Below are 16,472 nucleotides of genomic sequence, written 5' to 3'. Positions count from 1 at the left end.
AGCTGAGGGGACTTTGAACCGGAGTGAAACCTCATCATCTTTTTGTTGTGGATGTCCATGAAATGTATTTCCATTAATCAATGAAGGATTCTTAAAAAGATTTATTTGTGTATTTGAAAGAGAGAGAGGGAGACTCAGCAGGAGGAAAGGCAGCAGAAAGGGAGAGAATCTCAAACAGACTCCCCGCTGAGCACAGAGCCCAATGCGGGGCTCTATCTCATGACCCTGACATCATGACCTGAACCGAAATCAAGAGTCGGACACTTAACCAACTAAGCCACCCAGTCACCCCCATATGAAGGATTTTAACCTTGATTATCTGGCACTCTCAACAGGGAATCCGGAAATAAGTCTCTAAGAGACCGAAGTTTGCCTGCGGCTCCCAAATTGCAATTTAGCTATTAGGAATTTTTATCACTGATACCCTAAAAGTTCACGGAGAGTTGACAGTCCCACATTTCATTATGACCATTAGTTAGAAATTCTGCTTTATTCAATCCACGTATAATTATAGTGCTATATCACTTATGGTTTCATATTCACCTTTGGTTTCCTAGTAGACTGTGTCTTAAGGACAAAAGAATCTTAAACGTGTTATTTTCTGATATCTAGGACAAATACAAGGGGGATATTCAAAACATACACTGCTTAAAATTAATTAGAAGTTTAAAGTGTTCCTTATCCTGAAGTCAAAGTTGGAAACCCTTACGACGAGAAAGTCGCTGATGAAACAGTGCTGAAAATGAACGAGAAGTGTCTTTGGAGAGGGTTGTCTTGGCCACTGATTTAGTTGCATATGTTTGCAGAAAAGCATAGTGTTCTGTAGCCAAAGGATTGTGCAACTATACGTTCTATGCTTTTTTCCTACCAAAAGAGATAAATTGCTAAAAGCCACACCAATGGCAAGGATTTGTTCAAGAAAGTAAATCTCAGGTCTGTTCTCGTGAAGCCTGAGGTAGAGAGTCAACTACTCCATATCTATGGCATATTAATGACAACAGGTCATATGGTTACTCCTGAATCCTTAAGAAAATCTTTAATTACGTCTGGTATCCTCAACTCACTAAGCCAGAGATAACATAATATATGTTTTAAAACATCATAAAGGAGTAGAATGTATTACCTTCAACTAGTTTATCCTAATTCATAGATGTGATCATTTTTTTATCACTCTCTTTCTCTATTAGTTCTTGGGCAAATATGGAAATGAGCACAAAATGATGACTTCCTGCAAATCATTTTGTTTATACATGAGATAAATATGCCAAAGATTAATAGTTAGTCAGGAAATATTATTAAGATCCCTTACAAAGAAGACATTATACTTAGCGGCTCAGAGAAGGATTCATATCCTGTGTATCCACATTTTTCAGCTGTGCACTGTATCTGGTGACTAGTTCTCACAAGGCCACTTCAGAGAAGTATTAGCAGAGTGTTGACCTGTGTCCTGTTAGATTAGGTCCAGCCCAGGTTAAGAGAAGTGACTAATTCTTTAGGCAGGCCAACCTGGGGGTAGATTCCTAGATCCTGAAGAAGATGACCTTTCTAAACTGACCGGAAGTGAGTTTTCAGCTCTCTGGACTCCGGGCTTGTCCCGTTCTGGGAAGACAGTCATTGCTTTTTTGACAAGAAAAAAGTATAAGAAGATAAGATACCTGGGGTGAGGGCAAGGAGCTGATCCTTTTATACATTTAGTTAAATTTTTATTTAACTATCTATAAAAAGTGTTGAGAATACAGATATAAATTAGACACTATTCTGCCCTCATGTGACTTATAATCTAAACTAATGGCAAGACAAACCTAAATAAAGAACAATATATCTTATAAGAATCTGATTTCTGTTCAAAAGACAGTGGGAGCCAAAGAAAGGAATGACCAATTTTGTGTAGAGAGACATGAAAGACTTCTTTATTTTTATTTTTATTTTTTATTTTTAAGTAATCTCTACACCCAGCGTGGGGCTCTAACTCACAACCCGGAGATCAAGAGTCACATGCTGTATGGACTGAGCCAGCCAGGTGCCCCTGGACATGAAGGATTTCTTAGTGGTGACTATTGAACTGAGCCTTAAAAGAGAAGTAGGAGGTTATGAAGTGGGGGAGGCAGAGAAGAGGTCATTCTAGGCAGAGACCAGCCCAAGCAAAGGCCAAGAGCTATACAGCTGTAACCTGTATGCCTGCAGCACAAGGCCGTGGAGTGCGCTGGAGGAAAGGTGAGGCTCCAGGCAGTGTCTGGGTCATGAAAGCTGCGTATCTTTCCAGGAAGGGACAGACAGGAGATGCGTTGAGGCGCAACCAACAGAACTGGGCAATGGCTGAGATACAGAGGGTGCTGAACCAAGCTGGATAGTGGCGCTACTCATCTGAGGCTGTGCCTTGTCACCTCTGACCTGCTGTCACATCTCTACGTCACCGGGTACGCTTGCTGTTACCCACCGTTCCCAGGCTCTCCCTTGTTCTCCCCAGACCGGCTCAGCCTTCAGACCTGCCAGGGCCTGCAGGACAAACTCGTGAAGAGGAACAGGGAAGGAACAAGGGAAAGATAGGTCCAGGGCTTGAAAGAACTGACAGGATGGGGCCAGACTTGACTCACACAGTGAAATCCACTGGTGCCCAGTACCAGGTTAAGAAATGAAGCCCAGGGGCCATTCAGAATCAGGGGGACAGCAATTTTGTAACTGCAGCTTATTTGCCACCCACAGGCTCAGTGCCAGAATTTACTATCCCGCTACCCACATTTCCACTTGGAAATGTATTTCTTATTCTGGTGGAAACGTGAGATCTTTCAAACAGCTGATTTTCCCTCTAAAATCAAGCAGAATCAAGCTTTAACAAATGGAACTTGGTCTTCCTTTTCAGCTCTTTTATTTGATTTTCATGGTATTGTGTTTTGAAGAGCAAAGCAAATGCGGACAGTTGATTGTTTTCTTAACCTGGCGAGAAAAAAAAAACAAAACTGGCAAAGCATGGTAAAGGGTTAGCAGGTGAAGAGGAAGGCCTTATCAAGTAAATGTGGACTATCAGCCCACGATCTGTGAGCCAAGACACACTCAATAAGCAAGGCCAGCATCACCCAGAATTTTGTAAATGGCAGATGAGCGTGCTTTCAACCCAGTCCTCGAAGACTTTTTTTCTAAAACACCCGAGACGCCTGGTTAGACTAAGAAAGGTATAAGATTTTGTCTTCTAGGGTCTTGGGCTCCACCTTGGGAACTCTAAAATGAGAGTGGAAAAAGCTCAGAGAGCAGACAACTCCAGTGAGAACAAATGGTCACAGGCATCATATCAGCAGTGAATAGATTGCCTTTGACGTGCGAGTCAGGAAGTAGTCTGTCCTCTCAGATGTGTGGGCCAGCTTCCCTCCTGGAGGCCTGGGATTGCGAAATCCTTGCCTGGCCTTTAGGATGTCACCGGCCAGAGTCTACCTCTCTCAGATGTTCACCAACAAATGAATTCCTCTAAATCTTGTCAGGGAGCTTTCCTCCCCAACCAATGGTTGAGGTGAACGCTTGGCCTATTTAAATGGTAGCCCTTTGACATTTTGATTGTCTCTATCCAACCTTGGAAGAAAATTTTAAGAGAGATTTGACCATATAGTCAGTAGGCCATCAACTGTAGACCTAGAAAATAGTTAAATTCAGAGTAAGCAAATGTAAGATTTCAGCCAATTCGGTGGACACTGGCTTATTTACCCAACACTCTAGAACATGCAGGAGAAAGAATTAACATGACCGAATGCTTGCTAGGTGCCACTTTGTTCACAAGCAGTACGTGAGAATAAAGAAATTCCCAGAGTAATGCCCTTTTACCTCGTTACAGTTATGTAATCACTTAATCTTTGCCACAACTTATGAACGTGATATTAATATCTTTAATTTACAGATGAGAAAGTTGAGGCTTAAAGTGATCAAAGGGACCCATGTTAGGAAATGGACACAAGCATATGAACCAAGATCTGTCTGTTCCCAAAAGCCTACCTGCTTTTTCTGTGTCACAAGGGAGCGAACGACAGCAAAGACATTTACTAAAGCTTGTTTCAAAAGCTTCTTTGGCAATGCAAGCAACTTTGAGAGCTTGTCAGACCAATTACACAATCCCCTTCCTCTTTTGGATCCAGCCCAGGGAAGAACAGAGTAAGCCCGCCACCTGAAGGCAGCTCAGCAGGCAAGAGCTGGGAGCCAGGGCCACTGTAGGCAGGGTGCTGAGGACAGGGAGTCCTAGGCGGGTGGCTCACCTCTGCCCTCAGCCAGCTCCCTGACAGGCTTTGCGTGTGAGCCTGCAAAGAAGAGGAAAGAAAGGGATGAATCTGTGGCAGCCAAACCCAAGAAGAGCAGGTCTTCATCTTTGTAGAAACAGAAATGAGGGGAGGGAGGCACTGTCCTGTCGTTTTCTCCCGCCCCTCCCCCACCACCACTAAAACCCTGAGGTGTAGAGTTGGCATTCGAGGTCCATTTGGGCATGACTCGCAAAGACAGTTTCTATCCATTGACCTGTTTTGAATACAGAAAAGTCAGGCTGAGAGGTTCTGGTAGCATATAAATTAAAGATATGGAGGTGTCTCATTGAAATTCTGAAGATGTACTGATCCTACCCTCGATTTCTCTCATCAGAAGAGTTCTCTTGTAGTGCTGCTACTGACTTATTAATAAAGATCACGCTTATATTTGATTATTTATCTAATCAGGATTCACCTTCAGTTTAAGCTCATTAGTCTGCTGTTAGAGTGATGCTCTAAGTGTACTTGATGGTGGGATTACATCCAAGTGAGAAGGAGAACGCATTCAGACGTTAATGGTCAGAAGCCGAGACAATACCCCGCCAGCCATGGCACCCTCGAGGGGAGCGTGTGCGCTCTCTGCCAACCAAACAGAAAGGGCACATGTTTCCAAGAGCGGAGGAAGGGCTGAACGTTATAATTAAATACACTCAGTAACAGAGAAACAAAAATGACAAGCGCTCTAATTATTTCAAAAACCAAAAGAATAATGCCCATTCTTCATATGCACGATGTTGAGGAAGCTTTTGTAATGGACCTTCATTGAAACGTCTTAAGTTATGTTCAGGATGCTGGTTGCTTGGCGTGCCCCAGCCTGGCTCCCAGGGACTTGCACTTAACCTGTTCGCTTCCCCTTGTTCATAGGTCTTCTGAAGTGGTTGTAATATCATCCAGCCTAGCAATATCTCTCCTGGGTCTTGGGGAGCAAGTAACTAAAGCATCTCATTCTTACCTGTTGGGAAGTGGCCAAGTTTAGCTGCTGGAGAGAAGTCCTCTTCTCGAAGCTGTCTTGCCCCACAAACTGGAAATGCCACTTTTTGCTGGGCTAGGAAACCTCCAGCTACCACAGCGCCACCCTGAAAGAGGGCCGTGAAGCGCAGAGCCGTGCAGTTAACCAAGGCCAGTGTGTTCCCCTCCTCGGAAACGCTGCGGCTGACTTGGCACTGTAATGGGCTAAATTATTTATCCAGTCGGATAAGAGAGAAAGCTGCTAAGAGCTTCCTGAGTTGATAGCCTCACGCCCTGGATCCACTCTGAGACAGGAAACAGGCTGGGCTCCGTCAGCAAAGAGGGGGAAAATAAAAATTTTTTAAAAATAGCCTTCCTCCAAAGTCCTCTGCCGTCACCACTCTCACTTATTACCAGTATCTGTTGAATGAATCGTATCATCTGAAAATGGAAGAGCACTGGGCATTTGGGTTTGGAGCCTTTCTTTGACCCCCAACCTGAAATTTGTCGAAGAATGGCCCTTCCCTAATGGGGAAAAGTCCCCGCACCTTAGGCGAGGAAGAGACAGGTTTACGTCGAGGAGGAACAGAAAGGACGCCCCCTACTGGCAGGTCAGTGAAATCGCTGGCAAGGATCATCTGAAAGACCGATGTCAGAGTCAAGCTGCCCTGGCAAGCAAACATGAAACAACCCCTAACGGGGCTGTTCATGGTGTGAACCAGCGTTGGATGTTGTAGAACATAAAGCCTGCAGTGGAATCGGTTTCATGCATAAGCACAAACAGAACACTCTAAAAAAAAGGTGATATTCAACTTGGCTGTGGAGTACAGAACAGACATCACTATTGCTTAGAAATTACCTGAGAAGGAGCCCCAGGCAAGACAGAAAAGTCAAAGGCCTGTAATGTGTGATACAGATTGTAGGTGGAAGGGGGTGCGAGTCACAGGGAAATTGAAGTTCTCAGTCTCATTTCCGTGTACTGTTCTCTGTAGGTGGAATTGGCTGTGTAGGTCGAGACAAAGGCCAGGTTCGAAAGTGCCTTGATGTGGTGGAGATCTATAACCCTGATGGGGACTTCTGGAGAGAGGGCCCACCTATGCCAAGTCCCCTGCTCTCCCTCCGAACCAATTCCACCAATGCAGGAGCCGTGGATGGGAAGCTCTATGTCTGCGGGGGATTCCACGGAGCAGGTATTGATCCCATTGCAAATGCTTGATAACCTCCCTCTGCATTGACTTTAACCTCTCCCCTTAATTGACCCGGCCGCCAAAGAATAATCCTGAGAGCACGGTGAGCCCTGGCAAAAGCCCGGCCTTCAGAGCCAAGCTCTGAACTTGGCTTTTCACATCAGCAAAAGAGCGCTACTACCTTCACAGGCTACCGTTCGGGTGAAATGAGATCTAGTTTATAATGTGTCTGCCAGGGGCGCCTGGGTGGCTCAGTGGTTAAATCCTCTGCCTTCAGCTCGGGTCATGATCTCAGGGTCCTGGGATCGAGCCCCGCATCGGGCTCTCTGCTCAGCGGGAAGTCTTCTCCCTCCACTCTCTCTCTATGCCTACTTGTGATCTCTGTCTGTCAAATAAATAAATAAATAAATAAAATCTTTAAAAAAAAATGCGTCTGCCATAGAGCAGACACTCAGTAACTCTTAGCTGAATACGAGAACAGAGTTGGGAAAAGCAAGTCGAATCCTAATTGCCGTGCTGACGCTTGAAGAACAGGTGGAAGTGGAGTCACGACCGGAAGTGCTGGGTTTTATCACTGTCCTTATTGACCAAGAGAGCCCGCCCTCAGAGGACGTGCTTCTCCCTTCTCCACTGCTCCCACTTCAAATAAATTGCTTGAAAGCATTTCTAAAGTAATGCCTAATGCATGTAATTATTACGACACTTAGTTCCCACCTATCAAATTGTACCATCTTTGCAATATACAGTATGGATTTATCATTTTTAACGTAAGGGGACATTTTTAAATATGCACAAAGCTAATAAGCAACTTCCTGCAAAGCTTGATTGGTTGCATCAGTAAATAAGGCAGAGTGCAGTTATATTAAAATGACTAACTGTTCAATTCTAACCTCGCTAATAGAAGCACTAGGCCAGTACATATCCGTGAAAAGCATGCCATGAGAGCACTTCAAACTTTGGAAGGGTGCCAGATTCAAATAAAGCTGACACTGCAACAAGGCCAAGCCTTTAATAAGCCCATCTTCATTTTTAATGCACATCGTTATATAGAAGTTAAAGAATGAAGTTATCATTACAAACTAAAAGAGACAGGAGATAAATGAACCAAATACAATGAGTGGGCCTTATTTGGCTCTTGATTTGGACAAATCTTGCATAAAAAGATATTTTTCAGATAGTCCGGAAAATTTTAACATGGACTAGAATATTAGAGGATAGTAGGGAATTGTTCATTGTTAGGTTATGATAATAGTGGCATTGTGGTTTTGTATAAAGGAGAAAGGAAAAAGAAGAATGTGAACAATTAGAGATCACTTAAAAGTATTTATGGGTGACAAGGATATGCTGTCTGAAACTCACTTTCATCTACTCCAACAAATACTTTTTAAAACAAGTCAATGGAGTGAGGGGGGGAAGAGCAGATTTTATGGCGTCGGTAAAATGTTGATAATTGTTAAAGTTGGCTAATGGATGCATCATCAGCACATTATTTCACTACTTCTGTGTACGCTTGAACATTTCCATAATAAAAAGCTTTCATTTCCCTTTTCCCTCTCTTTCTTCAAAGGACTTTCCAAAGAGGTTTTTTAAAAACTATTTTAAAATTTTTTTAACTATTTCTTTTATATGAAACATCACATCCTTATGTAAAGGAATCTATCATGGTAGCAAGAAACCTGGCTCGGGAAGGAGATCTGATGGATTTCCCCTGGTTCACGCTCTGGGCGCAAGCCAGGACACGAGGAGCCAGGAGAGAGATCCCAGCTGCTGGACCTGCACACACAACCAGGGCTCTCCTCCAGCTGCGATCACAAATCTCCTCTCCATCCTCTGGCTTTTGGCTTTCTCCTCACGAGAAGAACAGAGAATTACAAAAGGTAGCCCCAGGGCATCCAGAGGGATGGGTGACAATTAGCGTCTAAGGGCCTGAAAGATATTCTGTTTTGTCTTCTGTCTTTATCTTATCTTTCCTTGTATAATATCAAGTTAGAGAATTGATACCCTCCAGCTTTTCAAACCTGTCTACACTCATACCGTGAGACAATCTCTTTTCTTGGTACTGTAGTGGATACTTTCAGCCAGAGGGAAAGGGATTTACCATATGACTCTCAAAGTCCATTTTAATTATTTGGTTCTAACACAGTGGATTTTCTGGGATTAGCTAAATGAATCATCACTGGGGTTTTATGAAAATGGAGCAATTGTATAATAGCGTGCTCGTGATGAACCAGCAACCTCAGCATCAGATCTAAAAACAGGCACTGAATTTTCTCTCCTCGTGTGACACGAACCTAGTCATCCCATTTACTTAGTCAGAAAACCACAATCAAGAAATTAATCTCTTATAATCTACTCAGTGAATTCAGTAAAAAGGTGATTGAAATGTAACTTTTGATAAGCATTTGGGATGCCAGCAGTATGTCCAACATGTCAAGAAAGACAGATTCATAAACATGTGATAAATGTAATAATTTGATTTTGGTTAAAATACTAGTTTGAACACCTCTATTTTCTCCCCAAGCCTCACTAAAATGACAGTGAAAGGAATAAACCCAGTCGGACAAAGGAAAGAAGAGGGAGGGCAACAGCAACCAAATTCTGGAAGCTAGAGGGCCGATGAATGAGTAGTAATTAACCAGACCTGAGAAAGTTCAATCCTGAACTGGTCACAGGAAAAGCAAGCATACAGACAAAACCCCCAGATTTGTAGCACAGAACCCTGGGCAACCTCAGGGACTGGCAACAGCAGGCACCTCTGGAGGAGGGAATGAAGGTGATGCTGCCAGAGGAAAGGAAGACCTGACTCTCCTCCTTGCTCTCAGTAGGGACCCAGAGCCTCGCCTCCACCCTAATGGAGACCAAAGCTGAGGCCAGGAGCGGAAGGTGGGTGCTCGGTACTGAAGCAGGCAGAGTAAGTGAACAGCTGCACACAGAATATTGAGATCCCCACCTTTCTTCCTTCCTGGCTTTCAGAATGTGGACAACCATACCCTCCAGGCATGGGACTGGAAGACTTGTCTTTGGCCAGCCCTGAAATAAGGCAAAGCCAAATCACCCCGTCGAGAACCTCACAGAGAAAGCTTCCACAGCATCCCACTCTTAAAGATAAACAAACAGCTGGAGGCTCTCAGAGATCTGAGGAAAGTATGTAAATCAGAGATAAAGTCAAAACAAATAAAAAAGAGCAACTTGGAGGAAACGGAACTTGTAACAGGAGAAGTGTCCTCAGAGACGTAAGAGAAAACACTGCCGTCAATGAACGGGAAAAGCATATTTCAAGGAGTTCTTGGAAATTAAAAGTATGATAGGCAAAATTAAATATACAATAGGAAATTTGGAGGGTATAGTGGGAGGAACTTCTCAGAAAGCAGAGAGAAAACCAGTTCGATGGAAAGTAAGACAGGAAACAAGTCCAAAGTGTCCATCGTTTGAATAAGAGGAGTTCCAGTAAAAAAGAGCAGAGAACATGGGGAGGAATAAATCATCTGTAAAATAAATTAAGAAATTTTCCCAGAACTGAAGTCACCAGTTCGCAAGGATACACCACATGAAATACACAGAGTGAATGAAAACCAACCCAAACTAAAGCACCTGGGGACAAATAAAAGATCCCTAAAACTTCCAGAGAGAGAGGGGAATAAGTTTCATACAAAGTGTCAAGAATCAGAACGGCATCCAATTCTGAACCAAGACCTTGGAATCCAGAAGAAAATGGAACAAATGCCTTCAAAGATCCTATGGGGACATTATTTTCCACTTACACTTCTATACCTGCTGAATTATTCATTAAGCGGGAGGGCACAAATTCAGCCAAGCAATGTCTCAAAACATGTAACTCCTCTGTGCCCTTTTATTAGGATACGATTCACCAAAAATGGACAGATAAACCAAAAAAGAATCGACACTGGATCCAGGGAACAGGATCAAACACGATAGAGAGGAAGAAATTCCCAGGAAGATGTTGAGGGGCGATCTGAGGGGAGATCAGCACAGAATGGGGCAGCTCGAAAGGCTTAGTGGGAGAAGACTACCAGCAGAGAAAACGGATGAGATCTTCATGTTTTGGAAGATCTAGACATTTAGACATTTGGAGAAGAGCAATGAAAACGAACCAAACCGAGCAATTGGCTTGGAGAAAACAAGAAGCTGCACAGGAAAGGAGAAGTATGGCACATGGCTCATCTGTGAATAGCTTTTATAATAATAGCGTCTAATAATGTAAGTATTAAATCCTGCGCTGACCAACATCACACAGGAAACCAGGAAGTAGGCAAACACGGGGATGTGAAAGAAAGGTGGAACCGCATTTTCCACTTTCCACAGTGGGCACCGAGAGTCAATACCTTCCTCTGAGAAATCAAGCAGCATCAGTAGTATAAAAAGTGTTATTTACAGGAACAGTGCCCAATGCCAGCAGACTCAGCCAGAGTTGAAAGAGGAGCAGTAAATGGGGGGGAGGGGAGGAGATGACTGTTTTTTTTGTTTGTTTGTTTGTTTGTTTGTTTTTAAGATTTTATTTATTCACTTGACAGACAGAGATCACAAGTAGCAGAGAGGCAAGCAGAGAGAGAGAGGAGGAAGCAGGCTCCCCGCCGAGCAGAGAGCCCGATGCGGGGCTCGATCCCAGGACCCTGGGATCATGACCCGAGCCGAAGGCAGAGGCTTTAACCCACTGAGCCACCCAGGTGCCCCGAGATGACTGTTTTTAAGGAATACACCTGGTAAAGCTGTTTGACTCTTTTACATCATGTGCGTGTACAACCGATAAATCAAAAACTAAATTTAAAATGTATGAATAATCGCTTCTCGGCCTTTTGGCGAAGATCAAGTGTAGTTCTTATCAGTTTAATAAAATGTATGAATAATAGTACATATAATGCAGGAGTAATGGGGATTGGGGGGAGGGATATGAAGGAAAATATTATCTAGGACGTCTGTTGGGAGCTGATTCTCCATGAGTCTCAGGCATGTCTTGTGAGCAGAAGCACTGACTGTCTTTGTCCTGGACTATCTTTTTAAGCATGTTTGTATAGCATATAGCCCAGAAAACAGAAACAGTGTCTCCCTCCGCAGCAAAAGGCAGGTATACTTACTGGCCATTATGAAAGATTTAAGGTCCTGGGGCCCCTGGGTGGCTCTGTCAGTTAGGCACTTGACTCTTGATTTTGGCTTAGGTCATGATCTCAGGGCCGTGGGATCGAGCCCCACATCAGGGTCCATGCTCAGAGGGGAGTCTGCTATGTCCCTCTCTCTGTCTCTCTGCCCCCCCAAATAAATAAATAAATCTTAAAAAAAAAATTTAGGGTCCCTAAGCTCAGGGTTCCTCTCCTATAATGCAGCCCACTGACTACACAGGCATCACCTGTCACTCTTCATGCTGTTCTGTGGGAACTGGGTCTCAAATAACAAATGCTGATGCATTGGCTACTACTCTTGCTGTGAATGACATTGCCCTTCATCTCAGACCTTGGGGGTTCACATCATATCTCGGTGTCCACAAAAACTGTAACAAGCTACCCTGTAAAATCTCCTTCTCTGCACAGTTCTTGACAGAGTCCTGGGACTCACCAGCGCAGAATGGGGTCGGGGGACAGAAACAAAGACAAAAGCAAACACAAAACCTCTTTCTCCACCTCCAACAGAGTGAGGAAGCCAGCATTATGTTTCAAAAACATCAGAGCTCATTAACCCCAGTCCTTCACAAACTTACAAAATAGAGAAGAGAGAGCACTTTCCAATTCATCCTGATACCAAAACTAGACAAAGACATTGCAAAGCAACTATAGGCCAATACCCTTAAGAATAAGGATGCAAAAATCCTCAACAAAATACAAGCAAACTGAATCCAGCAACATACCAAAAAAATTATACACCATGCCAAGCAGGATTTATCCCAAGAATGAAAAGTTGGTTCACCATGTGAAAGTTAACCAATTCAAGACATCGTATTTGTAGAATAAAGGACAAAAAAGAGGTCGATCATTTCAATACATGCAGAAAAAGATCTGTCAGAATCCAGTACCCTTCCATGACAGTAACACCTAGCAAACTAGAAATAGAAGGGAATTTCCACAACCTGATAAGGGCCAACCCAGCTAACATTATACTTAATGGTCAAGAACTGAAAGCTTTCTCCCTAAAATCGGGAACAGGACATGAGTATTTATTTTTGCCACTTCTATTCAACATTATACTAGAGGTTCCAATGAAGGCAATTAGGAAAGAAAAACAAACAAAACGCGTTGAGATCAGAAAAGAATAAATAATTGTATACGACATGATCTTTTATTTAGAAAAATCCCAAAGAATCCAAACACTGAAAAAACTTTTAGAGCTAATGAATTCAACAAGGTTGCAGAATGCAAGTCCAATATACAAAAAAAAAAAAAAAAAAAAAAAAAAAATTATTTTCTATACCCTCATAATGAACAATCTGAAAATGGAATTAAGAAAACAGTACCATTTAGGGGCGCCTGGGTGGCTCAGTGGGTTAAGCCGCTGCCTTCGGCTCAGGTCATGGTCTCGGGGTCCTGGGATCGAGCCCCACATCAGGCTCTCTGCTCCGCAGGGAGCCTGCTTCCGCCTCACTCTCTGCCTGCTCCTCTGCCTACTTGTGATCTCTCTCTCTCTCTCTCTGTCAAATAAATAAATAAAATATTAAAAAAAAAGAAAACAGTACCATTTATAATAATATCAAAAAGAATAAAATGCATAGTAATGTAAGTGACCTAAAAAGTGCAGGACTTGTTCACTGAAAAGTGCAAAACATCATGAAAAGAAATTAAAACCTAAACGAAATCCAAAAGATTGCACAGAAAAATTGACAAACCGATCCTAAAATTTATATGGAAATGCAAGAGACCGAGACTATGCAAAAGTCTTGAACAAAATTAGAAGACTCGCGCTTCCTAATTTCAAAACTCCCTTCAAAGCTATAATAATCAAGACTGTGTGGAACCAGCACAATAGCAGACATACAGATCAGTGGAATACACTTGACATTCCAGGGCGGTATACGGGTGCCAAGACAACTCGATGAAGAAAGGATCCCTTTTCAACAAATGGTGCAGGAATAATTGGATGTCCACATGCAAGTGAATGAATTTGGACTCCTACCTCACCCATGGACAAAAATGAACTCAAAGTAGATTCATAACCCAAACATGAGAGCTAAAACTGTGAAACTCTTAGAAGAAAACTCGGACATAAATCTTTGTGATCCCAAATGAGGCCATGGTTTCTTAGGTACATCTGAGCACAAACAAAAAAGAGAAAGTGAGGAAATTGTGCATGGAAATTAAAAACTTTTGTGCTTCAAAGGGCACCACCAAGGAAATGAAAAGACAACCCACAGGAAAAGAGAAAATATTTGCAAACTGCATATCTGATAAGAAGACTTGTATCTAGAATATATTAAGAACTCTTACAGTTCAATCATAAAAAGAAAAAGAACCCATTTTTTTTTTTAATTTACAAAGGACCTGAACAGACATTTCTCCAATGAATATAAACAAATGGCCCGTGCTCAGCCTCATGAGCCATCAGGGAAATGCAAATCAAAACCATAATGAGGTTAACACTTCACCACCACTAGGATGTCTATGACAAAGAAAATAAATAACAAATATTGACAAGGGTTGGAGAAACTGGAGCCCTCCTGCACTGCTGATGAAAATGTAAAATAGGGCAGCTGCTTTAGAAAACTCTAGCAGTTCCTCAGAAGATTAAACACAGAGTTGTCCTAGGACCCAGCAATTCCACTCCTAGGTATGGACCCAAGAGAATTAAAAATAGACCTTCACACAAACACCCGTACACAAATGTTCACAACAGCAGTATTTTTAACAGACTGAAAGTAGAACCCAAATCGCTATCAACTAATGAACGCACAAAGGAAATATGGTGCATTCATACAGTGAAACATTATTTGGCAATAAAAAGGAACAGCATACTAACACAAACTACCACGTAAATGAAGCTTGGAAACATTATACGAAGTAAAAGAAGGCTACCGCAAAAGAACTTGTATGATTCCATTTATATGAAATGTGCAGAAAAGGCAAATGCATAGAGATAGAAAGTAGACTTGTGGTTGGCAGGGGGAATCAGGAACAAGAAATGACTGCTAATGGGTACAGGGTACAGGGTTGCTTTTTAAGGAGAAATGTTTTGAAATTAGATGCTGGTGACAGTTGCACAGCTCTGTGAATATACTAAAACACACTGAATTATACATTTTTTAAAGGATTAATTTTATGGCATGTATATTATATCACAATAAAGCTGGTATTAAGGGAAAAGGAGCTCTTCTTTCTTTTCCCCCCAACGTAATTTGGCTTTTGTGTTTGGCACTTATGAGGAGAATTAGCTGAATTGCCCACAGGAAAAGTGCATGGGGGCGAGTTCTTTGCTTGGGAGAGGCAGAAATGGCTCATCTAGGGACAAAAATGTAGGTTTCTAGAGACCGAGAGAGACAGTGGTGGTAGGTGACATCTAGTGGCAGGAAACTATTTGCTGCTCATAAAAGCCTCCAGGAGGAGAGGACAACCTAGTGGCTGTAGGATCTTGCAAAAGACCCCAGTGTCAATGTTTGACACACAGAAATCTTGCCTTTCAAGGGTCCAGGTGACCCTGGGGAGCAGACATCTCGGTGACAGCTGTAATGAACTGAATACCGAAGACCCACTCCCATGTTTTCTAGCTCCAGTGAGTCCCCAGGATTACTTGGCTATCACACGAGGAGGGGCTGCTCCCAGAGGGCCCAGTTGCCTTCCCACTGGCAAAGCCCCCACTTCAGCTCGTTCCAGCTACTGGCTCTTTGAGACTCGGCTTTCCTCCAGCCTCTGGTTTTAGTATGCTTCCCCCTAAATCTCTGGTGGAGGATCCCCTCACCTCCTACCCCCGCCATAGCCGGTTGGCACTCACATGTATTTGCAATCTGTAGCTACTTTCCCATTCCTTCCAAGGTGACACGGGACCTCCTTGAGCAAGTTGAGGGAGCCCGTGGTTTTCTCCATTTCAGCTCTATCTGGCTACCCTAGTGGGCGAGACTCTGGCAGAGAGGTTCCCCCAGAGTCCCTTCTGCTTCCAGTCCCCCTTAGCCCATCTGACACATTTTCACCATCTTCCTTGGATAATTCTAGGAATCTGTCCTTCCTCCACCCAGGACCCGAGAGCTCTCTGCCTCCCCTAGCTCCAGCAAGAATTCCTCTCAAACCACCCCTCTGTCTTCTCTCATTCAGCTTCTCAGGGCCCAGTCCTAAAGGTAGAAAGGCTAAAAAGGACAAACCTGAGTTATCAAAAACAGAAAACACATTGGGAAGCACTTCAAAAAATTAACAAATGTACAATCCAATGGACAGCTAAGGAGTGGCTGGGTGGCTCAGTCATCGGTCATCTGCCTTAGGCTCAGTTCCTGATCCCCTGCTCCCCTGCTTCCCCTCTCTCTCTTCCTCTCCCCCTGCTTGTGTTCCCTTTCTCACTGCCTCTCTCTCTGTCAAATAGATAAATAAAATCTTAAAAAAAAAAAAAAATGGACAGCTAACAGTTAGCTGGTGTTGACTCTGCCAGGAGCTGTTCTGAGCACTTTGCATATGTTAATTGACTTAATTCTCACAGGAGCCTGTGAGGTGGATCCTCAGAGCAGAAACAGAAGCCACCTTAAGAGGTCACACAGAGGGTAAATGTCGAATCTGGGGTCCAAAATCCAGATCGTCTGGCCCCAAAGTCTGCATTTTTTTAACCTGGTGGCTATATTGTCTCTCTGTGCCAAACAAATTAAATGGGAATATTTGGGTATGTGGCCTGGGCATCCACATGTTCTCAAAGCTCTTCAGATTCTTCTAATACGCAGTCAGAATTGAGAACCACTACGCTGGCTGATGTCTGCTCTTCATTCATTCAACAAAGCTTTGTTGAGTGACTTCTGGCTAATAAACCTATGTTAAGCCCTGGAGAACGAATGTATGTGGTGCCAGCCCTGAAGGAGCAAAGTGAGAGCAAAATTGGAAGTTGCTACGTTAGTGGAATAACGTTTTCAGCCAGAGCCTTAGAAGGTAGC

General features: G+C 43.1%; 1 protein-coding gene across 4 annotated transcripts in view; it reads left to right on the top strand.

Annotated features, from left to right (window-relative positions):
- KBTBD12 (kelch repeat and BTB domain containing 12) overlaps positions 1 to 16,472 on the top strand; it is an 87,338-nt gene that overhangs the window by 40,085 nt on the left and 30,781 nt on the right. For 3 of the 4 annotated variants that reach the window (XM_032842802.1, XM_032842803.1, XM_032842801.1), the window contains one exon: positions 6,218 to 6,415. The exons of the other annotated variant lie outside the window; for it this stretch is intronic. In XM_032842802.1, the coding sequence (XP_032698693.1) occupies positions 6,218 to 6,415 (198 nt within the window). The remainder of the gene's footprint in view (positions 1 to 6,217; positions 6,416 to 16,472) is intronic. 4 annotated transcript variants of the gene reach the window in all.

Source organism: Lontra canadensis, unplaced genomic scaffold, assembly GCF_010015895.1.
Source record: "Lontra canadensis isolate GAN:19392208 unplaced genomic scaffold, GSC_riverotter_1.0 scaffold133, whole genome shotgun sequence".
In the NCBI taxonomy this organism is placed as follows: domain Eukaryota; kingdom Metazoa; phylum Chordata; class Mammalia; order Carnivora; family Mustelidae; genus Lontra; species Lontra canadensis.
This window is presented reverse-complemented; position numbering and strand designations above follow the sequence as displayed.